The following is a 26856-nucleotide window of genomic DNA, read 5'->3' as shown; positions in this document are numbered from 1 at the left end:
CTTTCAGCCCAGAGGCTGAACGAAAAAAAAAAATCTCATTACCCGTATGCTCAATATAAGGCCTCATGCACACGACCGTGCCGTTTTTTTGCGGTCCGCGGAGCGCGGACAAGAATAGGACATGTTATATTTTTTTAGCGAGGCTGCGGAACGGAGCCACGGATGCGGACAGCACACGTAGTGCTGTCCGCATCTTTTGCGGCCCCATTGAAATGAAATGGGCGGCTCGGATGCGGACCCAAACAACAGTCGTGTGCATGAGGCCTAAGGAGAATAGCAGAAACTCCTAATGCTGGCCATACATGTAATGATTGCGGAGACCCTCAAATGCCAGGGCAGTACAAACACCCCACAAATGACCCCATTTTGGAAAGAAGACACCCCAAGGTATTCGCTGAGGGGCATATTGAGTCCATGAAAGATTGAACTTTTTGTCACAAGTTAGCGGAAAGGGAGACTTTGTGAAAAAAAAAAAATATATATATCAATTTCCGCTAACTTGTGCAAAAAATAATAATCTTCTATGAACTCGCCATGCCCCTCACGGAATACCTTGGGGTGTCTTGTTTACAAAATGGGGTCACATGTGGGGTATTTATACTGCCCTGGCATTTTAGGGGCCTTAAAGCGTGAGAAGAAGTCTGGAATCCAAATGCCTAAAAATGCCCTCCTAAAAGGTACTTTTGGCCCCTTTGCGCATCTTGGTTGCAAAAATGTGTCACACATGTGGTATCGCCGTACTCAGAAGAAGTAGGGCAATGTGTTTTAGGGTGTATTTTTACATATACCCATGCTGGGTGAGAGAAATATCTCTGTAAATTGACAACTTTGTATAAATTTTTTTTAAAAGTTGTCATTTACAGAGATATTTCTCACACACAATATGGGTATATGTAAAAATACACCCCAAAACACATTGCCCTACTTCTTCTGAGTACGGCAATATCACATGTGTGACACTTTTTTGCAGCCTAGGTGCGCAAAGGGGCCCAAATTCCAATGAGTACCTTTAGGATTTCACACGGCATTTTTTTACGCATTTTGATTCCAAACTACTTTGTACGCTTTAGGGCCCCTAAAATGCCAGGGCAGTATAAATACCCCACAAGTGACCCCATTTTAGAAAGAAGTCACCCCAAGGTATTCTGTGAGGGGTATGGTGAGTTCATGTAAAATTGTATTTTTTGTCACAAGTTAGTGGAATATGAGACTTTGTAAGAAAAAAAAGAAAAAAATCTATTTCTGCTAACTTGTGCCAAAAAAAATAAAAAATAAATATGAACTCGCCATGCCCTTCACGGAATACCTTGGGGTGTCTTCTTTCCAAAATGGGGTCACTTGTGGGGTATTTATACTGCCCTGGCATTTTAGGGGCCCTAAAGCGTGAGCAGTAGTTTGGAATCCAAATGCACCTAGGCTGCAAAAAAGTGTCACACATGTGGTATCGCCGTACTCAGAAGTAGGGCAATGTGTTTTTGGGGTGTATTTTTACATATACCCATACTGTGTGTGAGAAATATCTCTGTAAATGACAACTTTTTTAATTTTTTTATACAAAGTTGTCAATTTACAGAGATATTTCTCTCACCCAGCATGGGTATATGTAAAAATACACCCCAAAACACATTGCCCTACTTCTTCTGAGTACGGCGATACCACATGTGTGACACTTTTTTGCAGCCTAGGTGCGTAAAGGGGCCGAAAGTCCAACGAGTACCTTTAGGCTTTACAGGGTTGCTCACAATTTAGCCCCGCCCAAAATGCCAGAACAGTAAACACATCCCACAAATGGAGGGGCATAGTGAGTCCGTGGGAGATTATTTATTTTTTTTGCCAGAAGTTAGCAGAAATGGAAACTTTATTATTATTATTTTTTCCTCAGAAAGTGTCATTTTCTGCTAACTTATGAAAAAAAATTAAATCATACATGAACTCACCATGCCCCTCCGCGAATACTTTGGGGTGTCTTCTTTCTAAAATGGGGTCATTTGGGGGGTATTTATACTATCCTGGCATTCTAGCACCTCAAGAAACATGACAGGTGCTCAGAAAGTCAGAGCTGCTTCAAAATGCGAAAATTCACATTTTTGCACCATAGTTTGTAAACGCTATAACTTTTGCGCAAACCAATAAATATACACTTATTGGATTTTTTTTTAATCAAAGACATGTAGCATAATAAATTCTGACACAAACTTGTATAGAAATGTAATTATATTTGAACAATTTTAGAAAATTGCGGTCTATTTTGATTAATATCAGAAAAACGAAAAATGTCAGCAGCAATCAAATACCACCAAAAGAAAGCTGTATTTGTGAGAAGAAAAGGAGGTAAAATTCATTTGGGTGCCAAGCTGTGAAGTGCCGATTTGTAACTAGGTCACTAGGGGGGTATAAACCTGTGGTCCTTAAGTGGTTAAACTAGCGTAAAGTAGAACTGGCTTAGTTGCCCATAGCAACCAGCCATTCCACCTTTCATTTTTGACAGTTCCTTTGGAAAATAAAAGATGGAATCTTATTGGTTGCTATGGGCAACTAAGCCAATTCTACTTTACACCAGTTTAATAAATGACCCCACACAAGACTGAATTGCTGAGCGGGCGCCATAGCTGGCTAGTGACTACTTTATTATACAGCAGAGTCCGTGATCAGAAATAACTCCAGTCATAGACATTTAACCCCTCAAATGCCTTGGTCAATTACAGCAATGGCATCTGAGGGGTCCTTTAACGGGAGTGGGCCCAAAATTGCATTCAATTGCAATGGCATTTGGGGTCCTTATGAAGGCTCCCAGGCATACCATAGCAAAGTTTCTAAAGATCACAACTTATGGCAGTTTCGGTCTATGGTACAGGATATGTGATCTAAGATCTTGTTTTTTTTTGGAAATTGCAGCACAGCTCCATTGAAGGGAAAGCAGGTGAGTTACAATACCAGACACAACCTGTAGACCAGCGTAATGCTGTAAGAAAACAGCCAAATGCTTCTAATCCTATAAACCCCTTTAAAGTTGTAATATATTACTATGTAACACATTCAGGAATAGCTGTGATACTGTACATTAGAATAAACTCTATAGATTCTGCAACATTCCTATATCTAAACTTACTGACTTAGAGAAAAATCTACAATTGACATGTCCACCAACACAGACATATTTTAGCATTTACTAGTAAAGTAAAACCTGATAAAGACATGTACTAAGGCAGCTGTACAATAGATGGCTCACCTTGGCATATTCGACTGAATAAATGGAAGTCTTTCAGCATGATGTGTGTCGTTCAAGGAATGTAAATTGCTTTTCTCCTGCTTAGTGTAAGAAAAGAAAGATACAGATAAATTGCATGATCAGTGGTGACATTAGTCATCCGGTAGTGTAATAACTATGTGCATTATTAGTGAAACAGGAATGATTGGTGCTCACAATGATAACAATGATTGTGGGCTATATGACCTTAAGATGATGTAACACTACCGGTGAAACTCGAAAAATTGTAATATTGTGCAATGTTCATTTATTTCAGTAATGCAACTTAAAAGGTGAAACATATGAGATAGACTCATTACATGCAAAGCCAGATATTTCCAGCCTTTATTTGTTATAATTTGGATGATTATGGCTTACAGCTTATGAAACCCCAAAGTCACAATCTCAGGTACCCTTTGCTCAGGGGATATGAATTAATTAGCTGACTAGAGTGTGACACTTTGAGCCTAGAATATTGAACCATTTCACAATATTCTAATTTTAAGTTGCATTATTGCAACTCCTTTTAATTTGCATTACTGAAATAAATGAACTTTTGCACAATATTCTAATTTTTCGAGTTTCACCTGTATATGAACAATTTCTTAGCTTGAGAATCAGTGAAACCATTTCATCAAATAAAAATCCAAGCACCCAAGAATAACGTATGACTGTGCCATTCCATTTGATCAAATATGACCATTTACCAGCATCATGCATATACATTATTTTGTAGTTAGGTTAATAATTAATGATATATATATAGACATTTTTGCTTGGAAACTTTGAATACATTTAAACACATGAGTAATATAAATGAAGGGTATATAAGGATAATTAAGGAGTGAAATGATGAATTTAAAGGGCATCTGTCAGAAGATTTGTACCTATGAAACTGGCTGACCTGTTACATGTGTGCTTGGCAGCTGTAGGCATCTGTGTTGGTCCCATGTTCATATGTCCCCGCTTTGCTAAGAAAAATGATGTTTAAATATATGCAAATGAGCCTCCAGGAGCAACTGAGGTTACACGTGAAGGCTCTGCTCTTTCTGCAATACCCTCACCCTCTCCACTTTGACAGGGCCAGGCACTGACAACATCATAATGTCTGGCCGTGTCTATTAAAGTGGAAAGGGCGCAGCAGCTGCAGAGAAGAGTCTGTATTTGTAACGGTAATGGCCCTTTTGCTCCTAGAGGCTCATTTGCATATATTTAAACATAATTTTTCTCAGCAATGTGGACACATATGTACATAGGACCAACACAGATGCCTTCAGCTGCCAAGCGTACATGCAACAGGCCAGCCAGTTTCATAGGTACAAATTAGCTGACAGATGCCCTTTAATAACATTAAAGACCAACCTTTGCACCTGAAGGAAATGACAGGATATAACAGGGTACCCATCCTTAAGAAAATGTAGGGTACCTTCATTTGAAAGCTACTGGTTTCCTTTCTAAGAATAAACATTAAAAATGTTAAGAACCTTAAGAACATCAATCAGCATTGGGCTTAAATCGAATTTATGCTGGATAACTCTACAAGTGCTAAAAAAGTAATTTCTTTTGTAAGCTCCAGTGTCTTAACATGAAAGTCTATAGTGTAAATGGAACATGTAGCCGAGTAATAGTAGCCAATTATTTTTCTGCCTACTGTGAAATTTAATGCATATAAGCTCGTAGCTTGGCTAATACTTTAATCTTATCACAGATCTCCTTGTAGAAGTTATAATATCCTTATAATAAAATGGAAACCACTAGCTTGTAGTCAACTATCACCCACACCTTCAAGGAAAAATAACATGCAGTAAATCACAACAAAAGGGATGATAATCATTTGTGCAAATAATGGCATCTTAATACAAATACATGACATGATCATAGAAAGGATTATAGAAAGAACAACACAAAAAATCATAGGCAACACACAATGACCAATTAATGACCAAGTTTAGGTGAATAAGGATGTCCCGGATATGATAAGTATCAATGACCAAAGCTGCTAACAATTATTGACAGTTTGATAAATCAGTGAGGAACCACAGGCAACCCAGAGAATTAGAGGAGAACATGAATTATTTGGAAAACCTAATAATAGTAAGTTAGCTTGGTTAGAAGAAACATTGCAGACGATGTAAAAGAAAGGAGGTTTAGGTGCAGTTTGTAGACTGTGCTCAGCTATATTTGAAAGAAAGTCAGTAACTTGCAAGGTTTCTTAAGAACAAGATTAATATGTCACCTACAATCAAGGATTAGAATCATTACTATGGTTTAATATAAGCTGGAAAGTTTAGTAGCGACTCCCACTAAGTTCAAATCTCTGTGATTGTGCGAAAGAGAAACTGGTCTCCTAACATAAATCAAAAATAAATCATAGGGTTAAAATAGTCTATGACCAGCACAAATATATAGAGTCATCTGCAGGTATATGGAGATATGGACAGGGTAGTGCTTCTATAGTAGCCAAATTTCTCTCAAAGTCAGATGAAAGAGAACTGAGAATTGACATTGGTTATATATAGGATTATGGGAAGAGATATTTGCATAAGCTAAATGCAAAATGAAGAATATAGGTATAGAAGATGCCAAGAATAAAAGTGTATAGTATAATTTACAGGCATTTTTTCTGGAACATCTCATAAACCACAGTGGATCTACATTGCATAAATTATCAACACTATAGTAAGCCTGTTTCACTTTATTTGTTGTTTTCATTAAATTGAATGCTCAAAAAATGTTTTGTCTCACTCCCATTTCTTCTTGTTGCATGTTGAAGCTCTACTTTGAACCTTGTTAAGATCCAGCCATGCTAAATATGATTTTTTTGCCATCTTTCAAGTGGTCTTAAACTTTTGATCAGGACTGTATTTAGACCCCAAAAGAAACATTTCCTATTATCGTCTATGGGTTATTGGACAGAGAGATACAAAATTGTGAGCCAAGAAAAAAAATTGGCTGCACTCCACTGTGCTATACTATGCTGATACTATACTATTTACAATAGAATATTGTTTTCTTCTACTGGTGGGTGTGAAAAATGTAAGTTTTTATTGAATTCTGCAATGTTTAAAGGTCTGAATAATTGCTGGTTAATCATTTGGTTAAAAGGTTTTACAGGGGTTACTTTATGAAGCACAAAGTCAAAGATGAAGGAGCTCAGACAGGATGTTTAGCGGAAATGTGAAGACAGGAGATTATTAGAAGATGAGATGAGAAAGTGACTGTGTGAGAAGAACTGCCCACAGGTGGCATGCAATTGGTTAGATCTACTCACTCTCACCAGGTTTGCTATCAGAAAGGAATGGTTCCTGTTCCATGATGTCCATTGGGATTTTAATACTGGGGACGTTTTCTGAATAAGGGCTGTCAGACTGCGAAAAAATGTGTAACAATTCTTAGAACAAACTTTGAGACTTCTGTTATAGAGAAGACGATCCTTCTTGTGGTATTCTTGATGTACCGGTAACCTTAGTAGTCAAATGCTCGCATTTTCCAGTCAAAATAACAATGGCAAGTAAACCAATAAGTTCAACCAGTTACTATGGATCCAGACATATTTGACAACTTTGTATTACAGAAAAAAAAACTATTTTACATTTTAATAGTACAAATAAGAAAAGTAGCAATTGAATCACATAAGCTAAAAGAGTACTAAAAAAAAGTAATGAATTAACTAAGATATATGGTTATTAGTGAATAAGTTAACAAACATTTTCCTGGTCTTTAGGTAGTTATAGACAATAGAGATTTTTTTTAGCAGTTACAGCTAATTATGATGGAATATGCTGACAATCTATTGTACCCACACTGGATTTACTATGAAATATATAATGAGAATTACTGTCCATAGATACCTTTAGTAAGTTTACTAACTTTTCACACTACTGTGCACGAATCAAGAGTACAAGTGAGTTGAAGAAACTTTGTAATATGTCAGAGAAAAATGCCTTGTTCAAGGAATATAAGGTATTTTCTCCCCCTTACAAAACTAACTTTGTCTCTAAACTTTATAAGAAATCTATCTTGTGAGACCAAAATAGAGTGCCTGCTCACTGAAGGATGAATTTATAATACCCCATACAAGTTTATGGAGAGGACATGGGGGAGTGAGCAGGAGCTGAGTGAGACAGAGGAGACAACACACAAAGAGACTGTACCAGCTAAATAGACAGTTTCTATCTCAGCCCAAGTTCTTCATTCATATCAGTACAGGTCAGTACTTCTCTAGAATGTTCTCCGTGATCCTGAGGCTGCTTCTGGGTGAGTGTGAGAATGGAGGAAGATTCTCCATTACTTTCTGTGTGTAGTGTAATGGAGCTAATCTTCACCCAACAGCTCTAGGAGAACTGCAAACTAAAAACTGCCAGATGCAAGTCATATCATGAATAAATAATCCAGCTGGTCGGCACTTGTCTATTTGTGAACGCTGCTACAGGAAGGAGCAACCTCCACTTCAAAGAAAAATAAAAAAAATCATGGCAGTCGTATCTTCTTTTTCAAAAACAGGTACCTGTTTATGAAGGCATATCGCCGAAACGCGTCCTGGTTCTTGGGACATTTCACTTTGGATGGAATAAAACAGATATATTGAAAAAGAAGATACGACTGACGGGATTTTTTATTTTTTTTAAAGTCATATCCTGGTCAGAAACAGTGTAATTCCTCATGTACACACACTGTATTACTGATTAATGAAAAGTCTGCTGAAAGGTTGGGTACGCTTTAAGTATTTCTTCATTTGTATCCCATTTAAGGGATTTTCTAGAACTAGATGATAATGATTTCATTGTTTGCAAGGCAAATCTCCATATTTTTAGCAGTGAATGTGTCTGGAATTACACTTTGTTACCCCACATCTCAATCTCATTCAAGTAAATACCAGGCATTACCAAAAGTAGGGAGCTATGCCTAGTAAGCAATAAAGGGGACACAGATACAATCCCACAGCCTGCTCCATTCAGCTGATTGCTGAGATGTTGGTCATTAGTTCCAGAATAATCCTCTAAAGTTGAAGAAAAGAGAAGCAAAATTCTCTGTAGACATTGGGGGGCAAAGCATCAAGTTAGTACACCAATTTTCTGGCACTAAAAAGGCACAAATTTAGGTGCAAGTACCGTCTTGCAATAAAATTTGCGCCTTTATGCCATTTTTCACCACCCTCGCCACTTCTGTAAAGTGGCATACAAGTGGGAGTGGGTTAAGTATGTTAATTCGATTCTGCACAGGTTTATCATTGAAATTTTTTATAAAAATTGCAAAAGTTGATTGTAAGCCCATTGTGGGCAGAGTCCTCTCTCCTTTTGTACCAGTTTGCAATAAAAGTGTAGTAGTATTGTTCACCATCCTCAAACTCAATTCAAATCAATACGTTGTATTTTGGCACATTCCCCTTTGGTTCACATAAGCAACAATTTGTATCTTTCTAGATAGCTTCACAAATATTAGATTTCTGCTGGTGTGACAGAACTTTTACCAGAAAAGTGGTTCGGCTGCTGCCTTTAAGATGTCTACATTAGACGTATGTTGATCTAAAGGGAAAGAAGGATCTGACATGTTGAATTTCAACATTTCAAACCCTTTGCTTCCTGGTTGATAAATTCTACTAGGGGTGTCTTGTAGAAGTTTACTTCTTTTTCACAGTTGATAAACTTAATTTCTTTAGCCCAAAAGTAAAGAGCATACAGTTAGAAAATGTTTCCTGCAGTGGCCAGCACAGTCTAGCTGAGAAAAAAAAGCCTCTCTGTTGAAAGTGAATGACCTTACTTCTCATAGAATACTATGCTCTACAGTCACAAAGAGCAAAAAGTATTCTGTATGGGCAAGTTACCATAACAACATCTACAATAAAACTACAAGTATATATATCAGGCCTTCATATCTTGTCTTATCCACAACTGTAGCATTGCCTTGGCCTTCTCACGAAGAACACCAATGATTTTACAGTAGTAGGGTCATAAATCACACTTATTCCATAACAGTTTTTATTTGGTAGCTGTGTATATTATGTAGGAGACAAAGAATGTTATGTTTGTTAGTTATACTCATTTTATGGCCATAGTTACAAGCCTATGGCTTGGATGCATGGAAATATCCATGTTTTATTTGAAGAATAACTGCACTCAGTGCATTCAGTACAATGATGATACCCCCTGTAGAGTAGCGGTAATAACAGTGCTTGCAAGTTGTAGAACGGCAATGAATACCTACTGCTAATTTACTTATCCCTCATGATATTTCCATCTTTTCTACCCTAGAGACCTGCTTAGCTGAAATGTGACTGTGTGCCCCTGCCAATAGGACATAATATAAGGTCTCATGCATACGGCCTTATACGTTTTTGCAGTCCGCAAATTGCACAGATACTAGCCATGTGCATTCCACATTTTGCAGATCTTTATGTCCTTCCCCCTGTTAGAAATGCCTATTTTTGTCTGCAAACTGGACATGAATAGGATTTTTTTTTTGTGGGGCCGCAGAACAGACAGGCGGCTCGGACAACATGCAGTGTGCTGTCCACATTTTTTGCGGCCCAACTGAAATGAATGTGTTCACTTTAGGTACCACTTGTAACCGAACCTGAGTTCTGAAAAAAAAAAAAAATTCACAGTTGAAATTGATTAATGAAGTTATTATGCGAAGTCTCGCGAGACTTCGCAAAGTAATAACTTCTGCGCATCGGAGCCAATACATTCTAATACTGTACGGAGCGCTTGCTCTATACAGTATTTAAACAAAGTATTATGCAAATCGACTTCGGATGTTTCATCCGAAGTTGATTCGCTCATCCCTAGTGTTCACATCCGAACCGAAACTACGGTCGTGTGCATGAGGCCTAAGGAAGTAGTGCCTGAAACATATCTACTGCTGTGAGAAAATATCTGTCATGAGGTTAAAGGGTTTCTGTCATGAGAAATATGTAGCTGACTGACATTAGTGATGTGCTAATGTCAGCAGTACATAACAGTATGTTTGTTAACTCCCTGCCTGCCGCCGTTCTCTTAAAAACAGACTTTTATAATATGCTAATGAAGCCTCTAGGGCAGGCATGCTCAACCTGCGGCTCTCCAGCTGTTGCAAAACTACAACTCCTAGCATGCCCGAACAGCCTACAGCTATCAGCCTACAGCAGGGAATTGTGGGAGTTGTAGTTTTACAACAGCTGGAGGGCCGCAGGTTGAGCATGCCTGCTCTAGGGCGTTGCTTCAGCACCTAGAGGCTCGGTCTACTTTCCCTTTGGCACGCCCATGTACACTTGATTGACTTTAGAGTTCTCCTCATCGTCCTGTAAATCCCGCGCCTGCGCCGCCCTTTTAGTATTCGGCGCAGGCGCAGTGAGTGAAGGACTTGTTCCTGCTGCCGGCTTTACTCACTGCGCCTGCGCCGAATACTAAACGGGCGGCGCAGGCGCGGGATTTACGGGACGATGAGGAGAACTCGAAAGTCAATCAAGTGTACATGGGCGTGCCAAAGGGCGAGTTGACCGAGCCTCTAGGTGCTGAAGCAACGCCCTAATAGCACCTAGAGGCTCATTAGCATATTTTAAAAGTCTTTATTTTAAGAGAACGGCGGCAGGCAGGGAGTTATAAAGCATACTGTTATGTACTGCTGACATTAGCACATCGCTAATGTCAGTCAGCTATATAACATTATTTCTCATGACAGAAACCCTTTAAGCTATAAATTGCTTGGTGAGACTGGTGAATGTGTCGGTAAATAACATACATAAAAATGGTGATTAGTTCCCATTATGCATTGGTAGAGGACAATATACATGGGTAGGAGTTTAAGTTGCATATAAACTCATAAATCTACTACAGTGACAGGATATAAAACATAAAAGAAAAATACATTTGCTTATGCAGCAAAGCTATCAAAGAATTCCTCCAACTTTTGTAAGTATCTGCCAAATAAATGTTTAAAAATCATAAGTGCCAGAAAAGCTTTCAAGTGCCCAGCATCACGCCGTAGCCAACTTCTCTATGTGCTGCTGACTGTCCAGAATGAAAGTGATTTAGTCAAACATCTGGGATTACAAGGGCTTTCATAAACTTCATTGACAGCCTTTAAATGTCATCGTATTTGCATAGCAAAAAAATAAAAAATTAAAACTGAAAGCTACGGCAGCAAAATTTGATTACATTTAAGATCATAAAACTATGTAAAAACCTGAAAAATGTATGCCATATCCATTAAATTAGATTATCCCATCTAATACTTTCATTAGCAAGCTAAAGTTCATTACTTAGATGCAAACATGAAGATTAGTTCTCATGACCCACTATGGACAGACACATATACGAAGCTTAAATGTTAAGCTGGGATTATAATACAAGGCATCGAAATGCCATTTCAAATCTCATAATCATCCAAAGAGTTTTGTATTTCAGAATGGGTGAAGTGTAATGTAATGGACTTTGAAAGAACATTATATCTTATTATAATGAGGCTAAAGTTAATTGTTTAGGCTTGATGACCCTTATAGAAAGTGTGCAGGTTCCCAGAAGAATTATGGGTCATAAGAAGAATTATGGTTTATATAGAAGAAAATACAGTATAATGTATAGTGGCCTATAGAGGATTAGCAATGTGCTCCTGACCTCTAATGTTTTTTTATTAACAGCTTTTCAGGTCCTAAAGCTAGACATACGCATTAGTCTTCCAGACTAATGCGTCCCCACCCATCCCTTGGTTGAACTTGATGGACTTATGTCTTTTTTTAACCGTATTAACTATGTAACTTTTCTAAAGCTGCATCTACTCTCTGGAATGCTCTGCCCCGAAATATCAGGTTAATTCCCAACTTCCCTACCTTCAAACATGCTTCCTAAACTGACTGTTCCCCGAGAAACTCCCCCCCTTCCCAACTCCTAAGTCCTGAACTCGATCTTCTAACAGACCACAACCGAAGCATCGGCCTACACCACTGCTTTCAGTACAAAAATGGCTCAATTACTACATATCACAATCAACTACCTTTTGTGTCACCCCCACATCCTCACAGATGGTAAGCTCTTGGGAGCAGGGCTCTTATTCACACTGTTTCAGTTGTATATTATCCGGTTATGTTGTGATATCTTTTGGTTTGTACATGAACCCTCAGAATTGTAAAGCGCTGTGGAATATGAAGGCGCTATATAAATAAATATTATTATCATTAGTCGTTTGTCAGTTGAACCCGCGGAGAAAAGCAGGTTTGGCTGACACACTAATGTTTGTGGGTAGCTCCTGATTGTTCTGCAACAGATGATGTCAGGGGAGACAAGGATTGGGTAAAATGAATATTTTCGCTTAATCATTTTGTTCTCCCAGGAGAGAAGTCGCTGTCAAAAGTGTCTGGCTGAAGCTTTCTTCGCTCTCCAAATAGAATACACATATACATTTAGCTGAGCCGTATGTGTATGGTTACGGGTAGTGTTGGTTGAGCACCAACGTGTTTGGGAGCTCGAGTAGAACACCTCGAGATGCTCGGGTGCTCTACCGGGCACCTGAGTACAATAGAAGTCAATGGGAGAACACGAGTAATAAACCAGGCACCCCCTGCTCTGAAGAGGGGAGGATGTCTGGTTCATAGGAAAAGGTCAGAAATTGATGGAAACACCACTGAAATGGTTCGGGAACAGCATGAGGAGGTTGTCGGGATGCATCTTGGACTCCTAGGTCGCTGCTGGGAACGATGTTGTCCGCATAGTATGCCACTTTTACAGACTGACAATAATACACACCAAACCGAAGATAAAATCGATTTTAGAAGAAAAATTGTTAGGAAACATTCTTTCCTGTATATTTACTTGTATACAAAGTGCAAGTGCCGCCAGAAATTACAAGGAAGAGGAACTCTGATACAAACTGTATATCACATAAAGGAGGGCCTCATTCATAAAGCCTATGCAGTAAGGGAAAATTTTCAAGGAACCGGCACTCCAATACACCCTTTATTAAACATAAAGCAGGGCATCATACACACCCTTGAAAAATTATGATTGATGGCCTGCTGGTGACCCTCTAAAACATTAGGGGTGAGGGCCTGCTGCTGAGCTGACCATCTAAAAAATTTTGTGGGCGAGTGCCTGCTGCCAAGCTGAACATCTAAAAAATTTTGTCGGCAAGGGGAATTTTTTGAGAAATATTTCCGCAAGGACCTTCTGGTATTGCACCATTTGGATCATCCTCTCCACCACAGGAAGGAGAGATGAGAAGTTCTCTTTGTAGCTGTGGTCGAGAAGGGTGAACAGCCAGTAATCGCTGTTAGCCAAAATGCGTACAACGCGAGGGTCACGGGAAAGGCAGCCTAACATAAAGTCAGCCATGTGTGCCAGAGTCCCAACAGGCAAGACTTCGTTGTCCTCATCAGATGGATGACTCTCAATCTCCTCATCCTCTTTCTCCTCTTCTATCCACCCACGCTGAACAGATGGAATAAAACTTCCATGGGTACTACCCTCTGTAGTGGAGGCACCGTCTCCAGCTCCTCCTCCTCTCCCTCTGTATCATCCAATTCGCGCTGAGAAGACGAACTGAGGGTGGTCTGGCTATCACCCTGTGTACTTTCTTCCCCCATTTCCACCTCTTCCACATGCAAAGGGTCCGCCTTAATTGTAAGCAGCGAGCGTTTGAGTAGACACAGAAGTTGGACGTTTACGCTGAAAATATCGTTATCACTGCTCACCATCTGTGTTTATTCCTCAAAGTTTCTTAAAACCTCACAGAGGTCAGACATCAATGCCCACTCGTCGCTTGTGAAGAGTGGAAGCTGACTGGAAAGGCGACGACCATGTTGCAGCTGGTATTCCACTACTGCCCTCTGCTGCTCACAAAGCCTGGCCAACATGTGAAACGTCGAGTTCCAGCGCGTGCTCTCGTCGCACAACAGTCGGTGAGCTGGCAATTGCAAGGGCTGCTGCAGCATTGACAGACCGTCAGAAGCTGTCGATGACTTGCGGAAATGGGCAGACACGCGGCGCACCTTCACCAGTAGCTCAGGCAAATTAGGGTAGGTTTTGAGAAACCGCTGAACCACTAGGTTGAACACGTGGGCTATTCATGGGATGTGTGTGAGCTTGCCAAGCTCCAAAGCCGCCACCAAGTTAAGGCCATTATCAGACACAAACATGTCTGGTTGTAGGTTAAGTGGCGAGACCCAAAAATCAGTCTGGTTCCTTATCCCATGCCACAGCTCTGTGGCGGTGTGCTGTTTGTCACCTAAGCAGATCAGTTTAAGCACAGCCTATTGCAGCTTGCCACTGCAGTGCTAAATTGCTTCCAGCTACTGAATGCTGGCTGACTGGTGCTGCAAGATAATCCAGAGGTGGCGGCAGAAACCCTGATTGAAGTAGGGCCGGCAATCCTTGGCTTCGGTAGCACCTGTGCCATCCCAGGGTTCAACTAGCTGCCGGCCTCCACAGCGTTCACTCAGTGTGCAGTCAGGGAAATGTAGCGTCCCTGGCCAAAAGCACTTGTCCATGTGTCAGTCGTTAATTGGACCTTCCCAATAACTGCGTTGGTCATGGCAAGAGTGATGATACAGGACACATGCTGGTGTAAGGCTGGGACTGCACATCGTAAAAAAACATTGGCGGCTGGGGATAGAGTACCGCGGGACAGCCGCCGCCATCAGGCTGCTGAAAGCCTCAATGTCCACAAGCCAAAATGGCAACATTTCCAGGGCCAGCAATTTGGAAAGGTGCGCATTTAGTGCTATGGTCTGTGGGTGGGTGGCTGGGTATTTGCGCTTTCGTACAAAAGGCCTGGGGTATAGACATCTGTACGCTGCGCTGTGACACAGAAGTGTATGTGCTAGCTGATGGTGCTTGCGAAGGTCCAGGTGCATGGCGGGAGGCATCCGGGCCAGGCCAGCATCTTGGACAGGGGATTGGCCAGCACGTAACACAGTGGAAGAGGAGGCAGTGGTGTGATCCGCAGACACTGGTTGTGGACCCAGGCGTTCGGCCCACATATTAGGGTGCTTTGATGTCATGTGGCGGATCGTGATGGTGAGGTTGCTAGTGTTCACGCCCCTGCTCATTTTGGTATGGCACAGGTTGCAAATGACAATTCTTTTGTCGTTCGCCAGACTGCGGAACACCTACCCCTTGGCAAGGGATATTGCTGCAAGGGGGTGCTCCGGGGAACAGTTGCAAGCCTGTTTGATGTGGCCCGCCTTCTCCATTTTGCTACACCACTGCCTCTTCCAGCCTGTTGCGGTGCTGCGGATCCCTCCCTCTCTGTACTGCTGTCCTCGCTTGGCTTGCCACCTTCCCAGGTTGGGTCAGTGACTTCACCATCCAGCATCTCCTCTTCCACTTCCTCACTCTGGTCATCCTCCTGACTTGTTGACCTAACAACAACCTCAGTTATTGACAACTGTGTCTCATCCTCCTCATGAACCTCTTGAGACGATAATTGCTGTTGACTTATTTGCAACTGTGTTTCATCATCATCATCCACTTCGTGAAACACTAATTGCTGTTCCCCACCGTCATCTTATTCTGACTGTGGATGCTCCAGAGTTTGGGAATCAGGGCACAAGATCTCCTCATGTCCCTCCTCAAGCGGGCTTGGCAAGAGGCCCAAATTAAGGAATGGTGATGAAAACAGCTCCTCGGAATAGCCGAGTGTTGGATCACTTGTTTGCCAAGACTCACCATGGTGGGTGGAAGGAGTATCAGGGTGAGGATTCTGTTGACCAGACTCTTGGCTACTGAGACTGGACTTTGTGGAAGACAGGGTGGTGCTTAACTGACTGGAAGCATTATCTGCTGCAATCCAACCGACCACCTGGTCGCACTGGTCTGACTTTGTGAGTGGTGTACTGCGCCGCCCTGTAAACTGGGACATGAAGCTAGGTATCGTGGATCAGTGCGTTTCTTGTGCTCTGGCAGCAGGCAGTTTCAGCGCGCCCAGGGCCACGGCCTCTGCGTGCACCATCAGCAGCACGGCCACTTCCCCGTCCCTTACTGCTCTCCTTGCGCATATTAAATGGTATATATGCTTGCAAGTATGTCACATGTACAGTAGCGCAGGTTTTGTGTATGTGCAAATAAAGTACACAGAATGTCACAGATATTTTTAGGATGCGCACACGTTAAACAGGAGGTATAGCGCAAGTAATGTTGCTGTCACCACCGCCTAATAAAAAATTACACTAAATGAATGTCACTAATATTTAGGATGCACAAACGTTATACAGGAGGTATAGCGCAAGTAATGTCGCTGTCACCAGCGTCTAATAAAAAATTACACTGAATTAATGTCACTGATATTTCGGATATGAAAACGTTATACAGGAGATGTAGCGCAGGTAATGTAACTGTCCGCAGCAGACACCATCTACAGAGAAAGTACACTGGATGTCACAGATATTTTTAGGCTGCGCACACGTTACACAGGAGATGTAGTGCAGATAATGTCACCAGCGGCGAAAAAAATTACACTGAATGTCACTGATATTTTGGATGCGTTAACGTTATACAGGAGATGTAGCGAAGGTAATATACCTGTCCGCAGCGGATACTATCTATGGAAAAAGTACACTGGATGTCACAGATATTTTTAGGCTGCGCACACGTTAGACAGGAGATGTAGCGCAGATAATGTCGCTGTCTGCAGCTACCAAACAATTGCAAGCTATTTAGCGCAGGTTGCGCTAAAAATATATATTGCTGCCAGATACAACTATAGTCCTTAAAAGGACTGTTGGGTCTATAACAAGTATAAAAACTAAAATATTCCTATTTCACTCCCTACACTATCTCTCCCTTCTGCTCTCCAGCTCTCCCTAAGACTGAGCCGAACACGTGTCATCGGGGGCTATATAGCACCCGATGACGCGTTCCGGACAGCCAATTACTGTAATGCCTGTAGCCAACATGGCTACGGCATTACAGTGAATGGCAGTACTTAACTGCACGTTTATTGGCTGCATAGCAGCCAACAAACGTGCGGGGAGGAGACTCGAGCATCGCGCTCAAGCACACGCAGTATTCGGCCGAACACCGCGATGTGCCGTGCATCGCGATGCTCGAGTAAAATTAGTGTTCGGCCGAGCACCCTCGCCCAACACTAGTTACGAGGAAGCCAGGAGGGAGTTGGCTAACAGATAAAGTGGATTTACACGGGCAGATTATTGGGTAGATTATTGGGAAGGAACGTTCCAGTGAATGCTCTTTCCCAACAATTTGCCCATCTGAAGGTGTAGCAGATCATCCGATGAACGAGCAAAATGCTTGTTCCTCAGGTAATCCTGTCATTTGCACAGGCACCTAAATTATCGTTTCTAGGCGGCAGATAATTCTGTCTAAACAGCGAACTGCTGCCCAGAAACAATGCAGCTGTATTAGGACAAGTGATGGCAACAGCGATCCCTCATTCTCATACTGTGGAGGTGATCGCTGTATGTAAATGCAGCGTATCAATTTCCATTTAAGCAAGCCGACTGTCGGGAAGGAACACTTCTTTCCCAACAATCTACTGTTCCTTGGCGCGTGTAAATGAGCCTTTATTGAATGTGTATCAGCAGCTTAAGAGTTGGGTTGTTGGTAAAGTACTAAACAAAGACTTGTCAGTGAATCCTTTGAAGAAGCCTTTGAAGACAGTGGGTTCTCTTATCTCATCCTACACTGTAGACACAAATAGAAGAATTTGTCTTTAGCTCCTGCTGAAAGAAAGGGAGAAGTGCATATCCTAATGAGAAAAAGGGAAAAAGTCTTCCTTACATCTTCATTGTCGCTGTCTATGCTTCCCTTCTTCTTTTTCTTTTTCTTGTCATCCTCCTTCTTCTTCTTGTCTTTCTCAGGGATCACATCATCTAGGAAGCTAAGATCATGCTGAGAAAAGAGGTAGTCCATGGCTTTCCTAACTGCTACAAGAGCCAGAATCTGGAGGAGGAAAATGTTAAAATAAGGGTTCCAAATCGTATCATGGAAACTTAAGTACCTCTCTCATACTAACATTGAAGTTCATTAGAAGGATTGAATTACTGTGGATTATTAATTGGAATTTTTGCATGCATACGGGCTAATCAATATGCAAATGTTTTCTTTAGATAATGAAAAGTTATACAGCTCTCTAAGATCTCTGCTTGCAATCAACTGAAAATATTGTATTTATCAAACTGTTTAATAGAAAAACTATCTTTGTTGCCTATAGCAACCAATCACTTTGCAGCTTTCAGTTCTTAAAGTGCTGTTGAATTTTTTTTTTCCTAATGGCCTTACGGGAGTACATTTTGAGTATGGGAGTCAGTGGCAGACAAATGCAACTGTATGGCATAACAGCCTTATTTTGTCAACTAATACTTTATGTTATGGTTACTTGTACATTGAATTATTAAATTATTTGGCCACTATAAGGTGCATCATAAGAGGAGAAGCATCAATAGAAGGTACTGCCCAGGGCATCATTAGACCTAAGGCTGGGTTCTTTAAATAAAATAAATCACTCACCATAACTGGGAATATAATAGCAGCAACTGTTGATTTCAGAATCCATAGCAGTGCCAGACATAGAATTTGAATGAAAGTGAATAGATGCACCCTTCGTAAAGGAACATGGCGTAAGTAAATGAAATCTGGCTGATGTTTAGCAGGCATCAAGAGCAGCTTCAGTCGGTCCATGAACTGGTGAAAAGAAGTACAAAAAACGTTGTATGTTAAAGGCTAGAGACACCTTTTTTATGATTGCATTTTTATAATTTCGGGCTAAAATCATTCTTTACAAAAAATGTTCAGCTATTTCTGAGTAACAGGTTTACAGGCTGTCAGTTTCTGTTTTCTTTTAAATCCTGTCATCTGTGGGCTCATGGGTTCTTATCTCTGATCTTCTGACTTCATAAACAGTCATTATAGCTCAATTCTTATCAAACTGATAAAAATATGGCTTAAATAAGTGTTTATGAGGTCAGAAGATAAGAGATAAGAGGTAGCATGACTGCAAACAAACTGATTTTTAACCCTGTTTCTCAGAAATGTCTGAACATTTTTAATGAAGGCCAACTGAAAAAAGGATTTTTAGTCCAAAATGAGTAAAAAGCTATTATAAAATGCCCCGGAAGGTACATAGTATGGTAGATACTTGTACATTCCAAGTACAGGAGACTTTTTTTTCAGAATCTAACAGAATATGAAGGGTTGTAATAGACATCACAATTTTTTGGTTTAACATGAATTACATTCATAAATGTGTATTTCCACGTTCCTGCATTTTGGATTTGGGATCTTCAAAGACTGTTTTTATTCATCATAAATATGTCTCATATGTCTAGTATTAATAATTGGAGGAAGTCCCATTTAAGCCTGTGCTTGAAGCATGTTATATTAATTTATTACCCTATTCATTGTAGTTTTTTATAGAACCACAAAGAAAACAATTTTTGAAATTGTCAACATAAAGTACAGCAATATTGATTGTCACTTCGGAATCGTCTTATCTGAAACTGTTTTGATAGAAGAAACTGACAGGGTGACAGTTTACCATCAGTGTCTGAAAAGCTACAGTAATTCAAACATGGCCGTCAATATGGCTACACATCTTGTTGTTACTTTTGAATAAGAGGCAGCAGCAGCAACAAAACTAAAAAATGACAATATCTCTGTAAGTAGGACATCAGATGAGTAGAAGAAGATGAGATGCAGCGGTGGCGCTACCCTGCATCCTGTCTTCTTCTACTTGTCTGATTGCTTGCCCGGTGCTGCGTGGCATCCAGAGGGAGCGAGCCTGGCTGAGCTTCAGTCTTCAACATTTTCACACACATCCAGTGGTTGTTGCTCCTCTAGCATAAATTCAGAAGGTGAGAAGCTCTGTCACAAGGGCCCTTTCCTGGACATGACAGTCTTCCCTGTGAAGTGCTCTCCTTTTTTTTTCTAAGTAGGGCAATTAGAATTTCTAAAATGTGGCTACTGCTCTAACTGTTGATTTACCAGCTAGATGTATTGGAAGGAAAAGTTTTTCAGTTTTGTAGTCGGGTGATTTGGTAATGCTGATTTACTTCCATACCTGTACTCCATTGAGCGATGCTACTCCCATATATAAGAAGACTCCATACAGAACAGGCATAGGGATAAACTAAAAAAGAGGAAGTAAAGGCATAAAAATATTAAAACAAAAAAAACATTAACATCATTAAAATTCTGTCTATTAATCTACCTTGTCTGCTGTGAAACTGAATCATGTAATGGCATTAGATGTACAGTATAATTTGGATTAAAGCATTAGTTTTCTGCCATTCCTAACCTAACCTAACATTAGGAGAATGCTGCATAATATTGTGTGGGATTTGTGTGGTGTGACATATTTCCCTTGCAGCATGATGCATATTGAACTCAATGGGGGATCATGAAGACATGGCCATGCTGTGTACTTTAAACTTCTAGCCACCATTTTCACAATTTTTCTATAGCATTAATATGTCCTAAACTGCCATGGCGGCACAACACCTGTAAATGAACGCTGACACTGGGGCACATTTAGTAAACCCCTATGCCAGTTTTTGGGCATCAGAAAGTCACAAACTCTTGCACAAGCAAAGAAGAGAGTAGTGAGGGGCCTTGGTGGCCCAGCATATTTATTATAGCTGATGTAAATTATACCTGAAATCTACAGCACCTCTAAGCCATTCAGCCACATGGGTCAGCCAAGAGGCACCACAAATATTAGGAGGAGTGTGCTTCTTAATAACTCTGGTATATCTGTCACCAGAGGGAAGATACCAGTCATAAAGGTCTTCTAATGTGATTAGCTAATACCACAAAGGAAAAAAGTTTAGAGGGAACCTGTCCCCATGAAAGTTTTATTTGAAAAGATCCTGTGGGAGAAGTCATTAAATGATTGGCTGCCTTCCCTGTATGAGCATGCATTCAGTCACTGAGTAGGACCACCCATTGGACTCCTAAGCCCAGCATGAGCAGAGATTTATATGAATAAATTTTAAGTCTGAATCTTTTCCCACAAGACTATAACATATATCAATCTGCTCAGCTTCTCCTGCTCTAACATGATGCTGGCTGATCAAATTGTTTGTTCAACTGACCAGTTCTCTTTTGTTTTGAGCAGAAAGTAGGACACAGATGTATTACAAACTCTTTTTCTGTTGTGTTCAACACTGAGAAGTCCAATGACCACAAACTCACAAAGCCAAACACGTTAATAAGTTATTAAAGTTTAGTCTTTGATCGCCAAGATCTAATTTCCAAGGCATGCCGATATTGCTCCGGACTGGAGCAGAAATTACTTTGCACAATAAGTTAATTAATCCACTTGCCAAATCCTTGTGACCTTGACAACAAAGCTGTATAGTGCTTGAGTCAGGAGCTGAGAATGAGGTTTACTAGTTGTAATACTAGGAGAATGCAAGTCCAGGTAGATTGCAGTAGTTTGGTATTAACATGAGCATGCATATATTTAGTCTACCACTTGGTGGCAGTAACGGCCCACTTGAATTCTGACAAAACTCCTAGTAAGTGGCTAGTAAACTGTAAAATTATATATATTTTTAAAAATGTCTATATTTTTACCCAAATCCAAGTGTCCACTTTGCCTTTTATGCTAAAGCACACGGCATTATACTTGTTTTATCTTTCTAAGGATTTGTATGAAACATGCAAAATAAACCAAATGCAACAAACCAAGACAGTATACAATACCTAAAGAGAAAATCCACTCACAACAATCTTCTAATACAGTATGTCAAAAGTATAGGAGAAAAATGGGAAGATGTAGTCGTAAAAAAAAAATTTCGCTTTTTATTATGGCAGGTTTAAAAAAATGAAAACACTTTCCAGTGTTCAATCAACCCCTTCATCAGGTCAAACAGCAACTGAATCCATCTCCACCATGAGGGTGCAGCTTCACCATATACATAGATATACAATAAGGCCTGTATGTGACCTGTGCCCTCCAGCACAGCACCCGTAGGTGCACATGCTTTTCTTATCCTCTTGAAATAAGCACAGTAAAAATAGTTCAGCAGTCATATATAGATAGGCCTATCGTTACCTTTCCACAAATTTCATAAAGGTCAGTCATTTTATGATACAAATTCATTTTATGACTTGCCACATTTCACATTACAACCACTGGGTGGCCATATATATATAAATATATATATATATATATATATATCATAAACATCTCTCAACAGAGTATCGCAGTATTGTGTTTTGTTTTTTTTAAACACTGGCTATCTCATGCCACTCATCTCGGGATATATTGCGCCAAGAGGAAAGGTAAGGACGGGCACATCTACACATTAGTTGCTAACAGGATTGCTGAGCGTAGCTTTTACAAATCTGGGTTTGTATCAGATGAGATTCTTTATAACACACGGGTAATATTATAAAGTATAAGACTGAGCGGGCTGCTTTGTTTATAGATATATAATATAAAACATGCAGCTGCCAGAACAGAAGACATTGAACATAATATCCTAACACCCTAATGTTCCAGGTTAAGTCAGCATTCCACAGTAAGAAGGCAAACAGTGCTGGAACAGGCAGTTCCCACTTGTTACAGTAATGAAGGATCATGCAGAGCAAGCAGCACTGGACAGTTCCATTAACATATTAGATTCCAGCAGAATCTGAGCATTAAATATTGAATGCACGTACGGTGCCCTGACTATAGAGGATGCAAAGCTTGCAGTCCTACCAGGGCCATGGTGACATGGGCACAACCACCCTTTTGCAAGAGCAAAGCAGTGTTATGAGCTTAAACCAAGCAATTAATACTCCATTTTATAATGAACTGTGTAAGAAATCTACATGGTGCACAGGTTTTTGTCTACTGCAGTATGTGATAGTTTTTGGGTGGGTCCTAGTACAGATTTCGAACAGGGCCCTCTAGGCACTTATAGGCTGGTAAGAGCAGCCCTGTGTATATTTTTAGCAGTTAACATAGTGCTATGGTATTTGGCACAATGCTAGAAGATAAGACAAGAGATATATATATATATATATAGATTCATATAAAACCGATTGTATTCTAGTGTTCTTGCACATATCAAGATCTGCCGTGTCCTGCAGCCTATAATATTAGAGAAAAGTTGGCATACCTGCCTATTTGAGGTGTATGGAAGTGTCCCAAAAGCAAATGTGGTGTGAAAAAAGGATTGGGCATGTTAAAGGCCCTTTGCACAGGCCGACAATTGAACACATCATTGCTAACGAGCGTTACTAGTAACACTCATTAACGATGATCTGGCAGTGTAAATGCAACGCCGATTACCCGATGAATGAGCAAATCGCTTGTTCATCGGGTAATTGCATCTTTTGTGCAGATCGTTTCCCAGTGGCAGATTGTGCTGTGTAAACACGATCTACTGCCTGGAAACAAAGAATGACATTAGCGAACGCTCCTCTCCATACTCTGGGGAAGCTGGAGGAAATCACTTCATGCAAATGCACCAGTCTCCTCCGCTAGCAATCAGAAGATTGTCAGGAAGGAACGCTTCCTTCCCGACTGTCTGCCAGATTTTCTCCCCATGTAAAGGGACCATTAGAGTTTAATATGCCCAATCCTTTGTTCAAACAGAACATAAGCCATTATGTTGGGGAAGACATAAGCCACTGTCAGAAATGCTGGGCCAATTGCGCACACTTGTGTATGGGGGGTCTGGAAGAATAGCTGTCAGCTGAGCAAGTGTATGGGCAACTATAATGTACAGAGATGACTTAAGGACCTATTGGACAGACCGATTATCGTTTGAATTTTCATATAATTGTTTTATTTTGCGCAATTTTTGTCGCATGTAACAGCGTGCAGGTATGAAATGAGGAACGAGAAAGGATTGTTAGTTGCTGCCACATCCCTTCTTCTAATAAGAAATCTGCCAGTCATTAACAGTATGAAGGTTCTAGGGATAAATGAGCAACAATAGCAATAATAAACAACAAAAAATATTTAGTGATTGTTTTGTGCAATTGAACATCTTTTGAACACAAGTGACTCAATGAAAACATAACTGACCCTCTAATAGGACCCTTAGTGGGGTTGTCCAGACTTTTTTTTAAGTAATAGCCTATCCTCAACCAAATGGGAGCACATTCAAAATATGTACTAGAGTTCCCACAGAAGGTGTAGATCCTCCACAAAGTCCAAAACCATAAACGTGTATTACCTTTGCTATCACTCACTGTCCTTTATGGTCCTATACAGTCTATAAATTATTTTCTTACTTCTCTCAGAGGTTTGGCACTTGGCCTCAGCAGGAATGGATAGAGGATCCTTGTAGTGGGCTTCACACTTCACAGACCCATGCGGCTCCTCACACTTTGGCTGCCGCGACCAAATTCACTGGCTGATACAATCAGACTATACAGCTTTTCTCAAAGGAGGCAGGTCCAGCTAGCCTCCTGCTGAGCATGGTACAATAACTAAGCTGTTTTCCCATTTCAGTTCTTAAAATCACGTTCAAAGCATGGAATATACATTAACCAAATAGTAAATGTTAATGCTCTGCAATTATAGGGGACAGCACTTGTCATTGCAACATTGCTCCCACTGAGGTTTTAGCCTTTTCTAATTTCTCTAAATAGTTTGAAATTTCGCAGCAGCACTTCTGCATAATAAACTCCAAAGACAATTTCTTTACCTTCAGTATGGGTGCCATGAAAACAGATAAACCGGTCAGTAAGAACACCATAACTCCAGTTACTCTTTGTTCCCTACAAACCAATAAACATTAGTAAGATATCAGACTTATGACGACCTTCAACATTAAAGTGAAAATTTTGGTGCCAGAACACAGCACTGTTAACTGAGTAGTTTACCGGGCTGGTAACCACAGCACTGCTGCCATTGAAGTGAATGGGGACAGTACTGCAGAATGGATGGAGCTGTGTAGTCCCGGCACCAACATCCAGCATTGGAGTTACAATTAAACAGCTGATCAGCACGGTGTCCTACCCCTGTTGATCTGATATTGATAGCCTATCCTTAGGATAGGCCATCAATACAAAAATCCTGAACAAGCCCTTTAAAGAAATCTCCTGATTTGGAGGCACTTAGGCAAAAGTATTTGTAAACTGCATGACTAGTAATTTCTTCTCCTTTTCTTAGCTTGCTAACTGCTTTCATTAAAAAAAATAAGGCTGACCTGTATATAGAGCAGGAGCCATTAGGATTTAATCTCACTAAAGAATAAAGGGACTTTAGGGGACATTTTTTAACTATCCAACGTATGTATGCCATCCCCCCCAATCAGCAGTGGTCACACATGTGCACTACTGCTCTACTCACTGCCTACTGGAATGAAAGAGATCCCTGTCAGTCCCACAGAGATGAAATGAAGAGGTAGCACACAAGCTTGACCACTGCTCACTTCAAAAGGGGAACAAGGGACACTCATTCTTGTGATCAGATGGGATCCCAGCAGTTGCACCCTTCAGTGACCATGCATTTATCACCTATACATGGGAACCAACCCTTTTAACATGTTAAATTGTGGTCTATATCTTAGGTTCCTAGAAAGATACATGCAATGTGTCCAGAGGATATTTGAAGCATGCTTTCATTTTAACAGGCGATATATGGTCATAGGGATTCACTGCGGGAAAAGTGTTTGGCTTAGGAATGCCTACAGTCCAATTCTTTAATGTTTCAGCCAAGATACCTCCATACTACAGGCACTCATTCAAAAGATCTAATCTGACTCCAGGTAGTACAAACATAATTTCAGGATCTTTTGGCACCAAATATTTAAATGGGCACTCTCATACTTTTATGTGTTTACTTGTGTTCTGTCTTACCTTACACCTAAGAACTTCGGTTGCTCTCCAGGAGCAGATGTCTCAGTTTCCATTTTCAAGCTGTCGATGTGAGCTATGGAGATGACAGTTGCAGCCACATACCAAGGAAGAGCCATAAAAGAACACACAATCATAAGGACTGCTACCCAGAACAGATCCAAGTGATACCCTGCTCCTTTCTGAAGGGAAAATTAGAAACATAGACAGAACAGTCATATTACTGTTGATGGATCATATTACGACAGAGGGCCTTATTATATACTGTAGAACAAATTTTCCTCCGTGAAATACCACTCTATAATGAGACAAATACGTAGCAGGAAATCTGAGTGTTCAGGAAGCAGCAGGTAACATTACTCATAAAATAATCTCAGGTGAACTGATATTTTTGCAGGATGAAAGATGGTCTTAACTGAGAGTCAAAGATTCTGAGTAATGATGGGTGGCCCTGAATTACTCTTCATGTGTATTTCTTTAAAGGGCTACATGGACTAAATGACCAGAAAAGTGATCTGCAGAAAAAATCTTCCTGTATACTAAGAACTAACAACATGTCCGTTCCACACTGCTTACTGAGGACAATCGACCTTTCTATAATTCTGACATGAGTAACAAGGCTCACTGTTATCTTTAAAGAAAAAGTCAACCATGCTTTGAAACACACTTTGCTTCTCATGACTGGCCCTGAAACGCCATGCAATAAAGTTGTGTTCAAAGGCATGGAACAAACATTTCAATGTTCCTTTCACCTTAAGTCACCTCATCTTCAGTACCTGAAAGAAGAACTTCTAGTAACTAAGCCAAAGCTGGGGCTGGAATTGAAAACTACTGGCAAAATCTCTAGTAACACAACACTATCGTGTGCATGGAAACAGC

General features: G+C 40.5%; 1 protein-coding gene across 4 annotated transcripts in view; it reads right to left on the bottom strand.

Annotated features, from left to right (window-relative positions):
• Nucleotides 1-26856, bottom strand: part of SLC4A4 (solute carrier family 4 member 4) — a 283730-nt gene that overhangs the window by 5325 nt on the left and 251549 nt on the right. For 2 of the 4 annotated variants that reach the window (XM_040418118.1, XM_040418119.1), the window contains exons 19-25: nt 25981-26159; nt 24825-24897; nt 20234-20302; nt 18685-18858; nt 17956-18117; nt 6519-6615; nt 3230-3309 (exon numbers count right to left, since the gene is read on the bottom strand). In XM_040418118.1, coding sequence (XP_040274052.1) covers nt 3263-3309; nt 6519-6615; nt 17956-18117; nt 18685-18858; nt 20234-20302; nt 24825-24897; nt 25981-26159 — 801 coding nt within the window. In that variant the 3' untranslated portion in view covers nt 3230-3262. The remainder of the gene's footprint in view (nt 1-3229; nt 3310-6518; nt 6616-17955; nt 18118-18684; nt 18859-20233; nt 20303-24824; nt 24898-25980; nt 26160-26856) is intronic. The other 2 variants (XM_040418120.1, XM_040418121.1) reach the window with 2 other exon arrangements.

The sequence above is a fragment of the Bufo bufo genome, chromosome 2, assembly GCF_905171765.1.
Source record: "Bufo bufo chromosome 2, aBufBuf1.1, whole genome shotgun sequence".
Lineage (NCBI taxonomy): Eukaryota > Metazoa > Chordata > Amphibia > Anura > Bufonidae > Bufo > Bufo bufo.
Note: the sequence above shows the minus strand (reverse complement) of the source record. Positions and strands in the feature narration are given on the sequence as shown.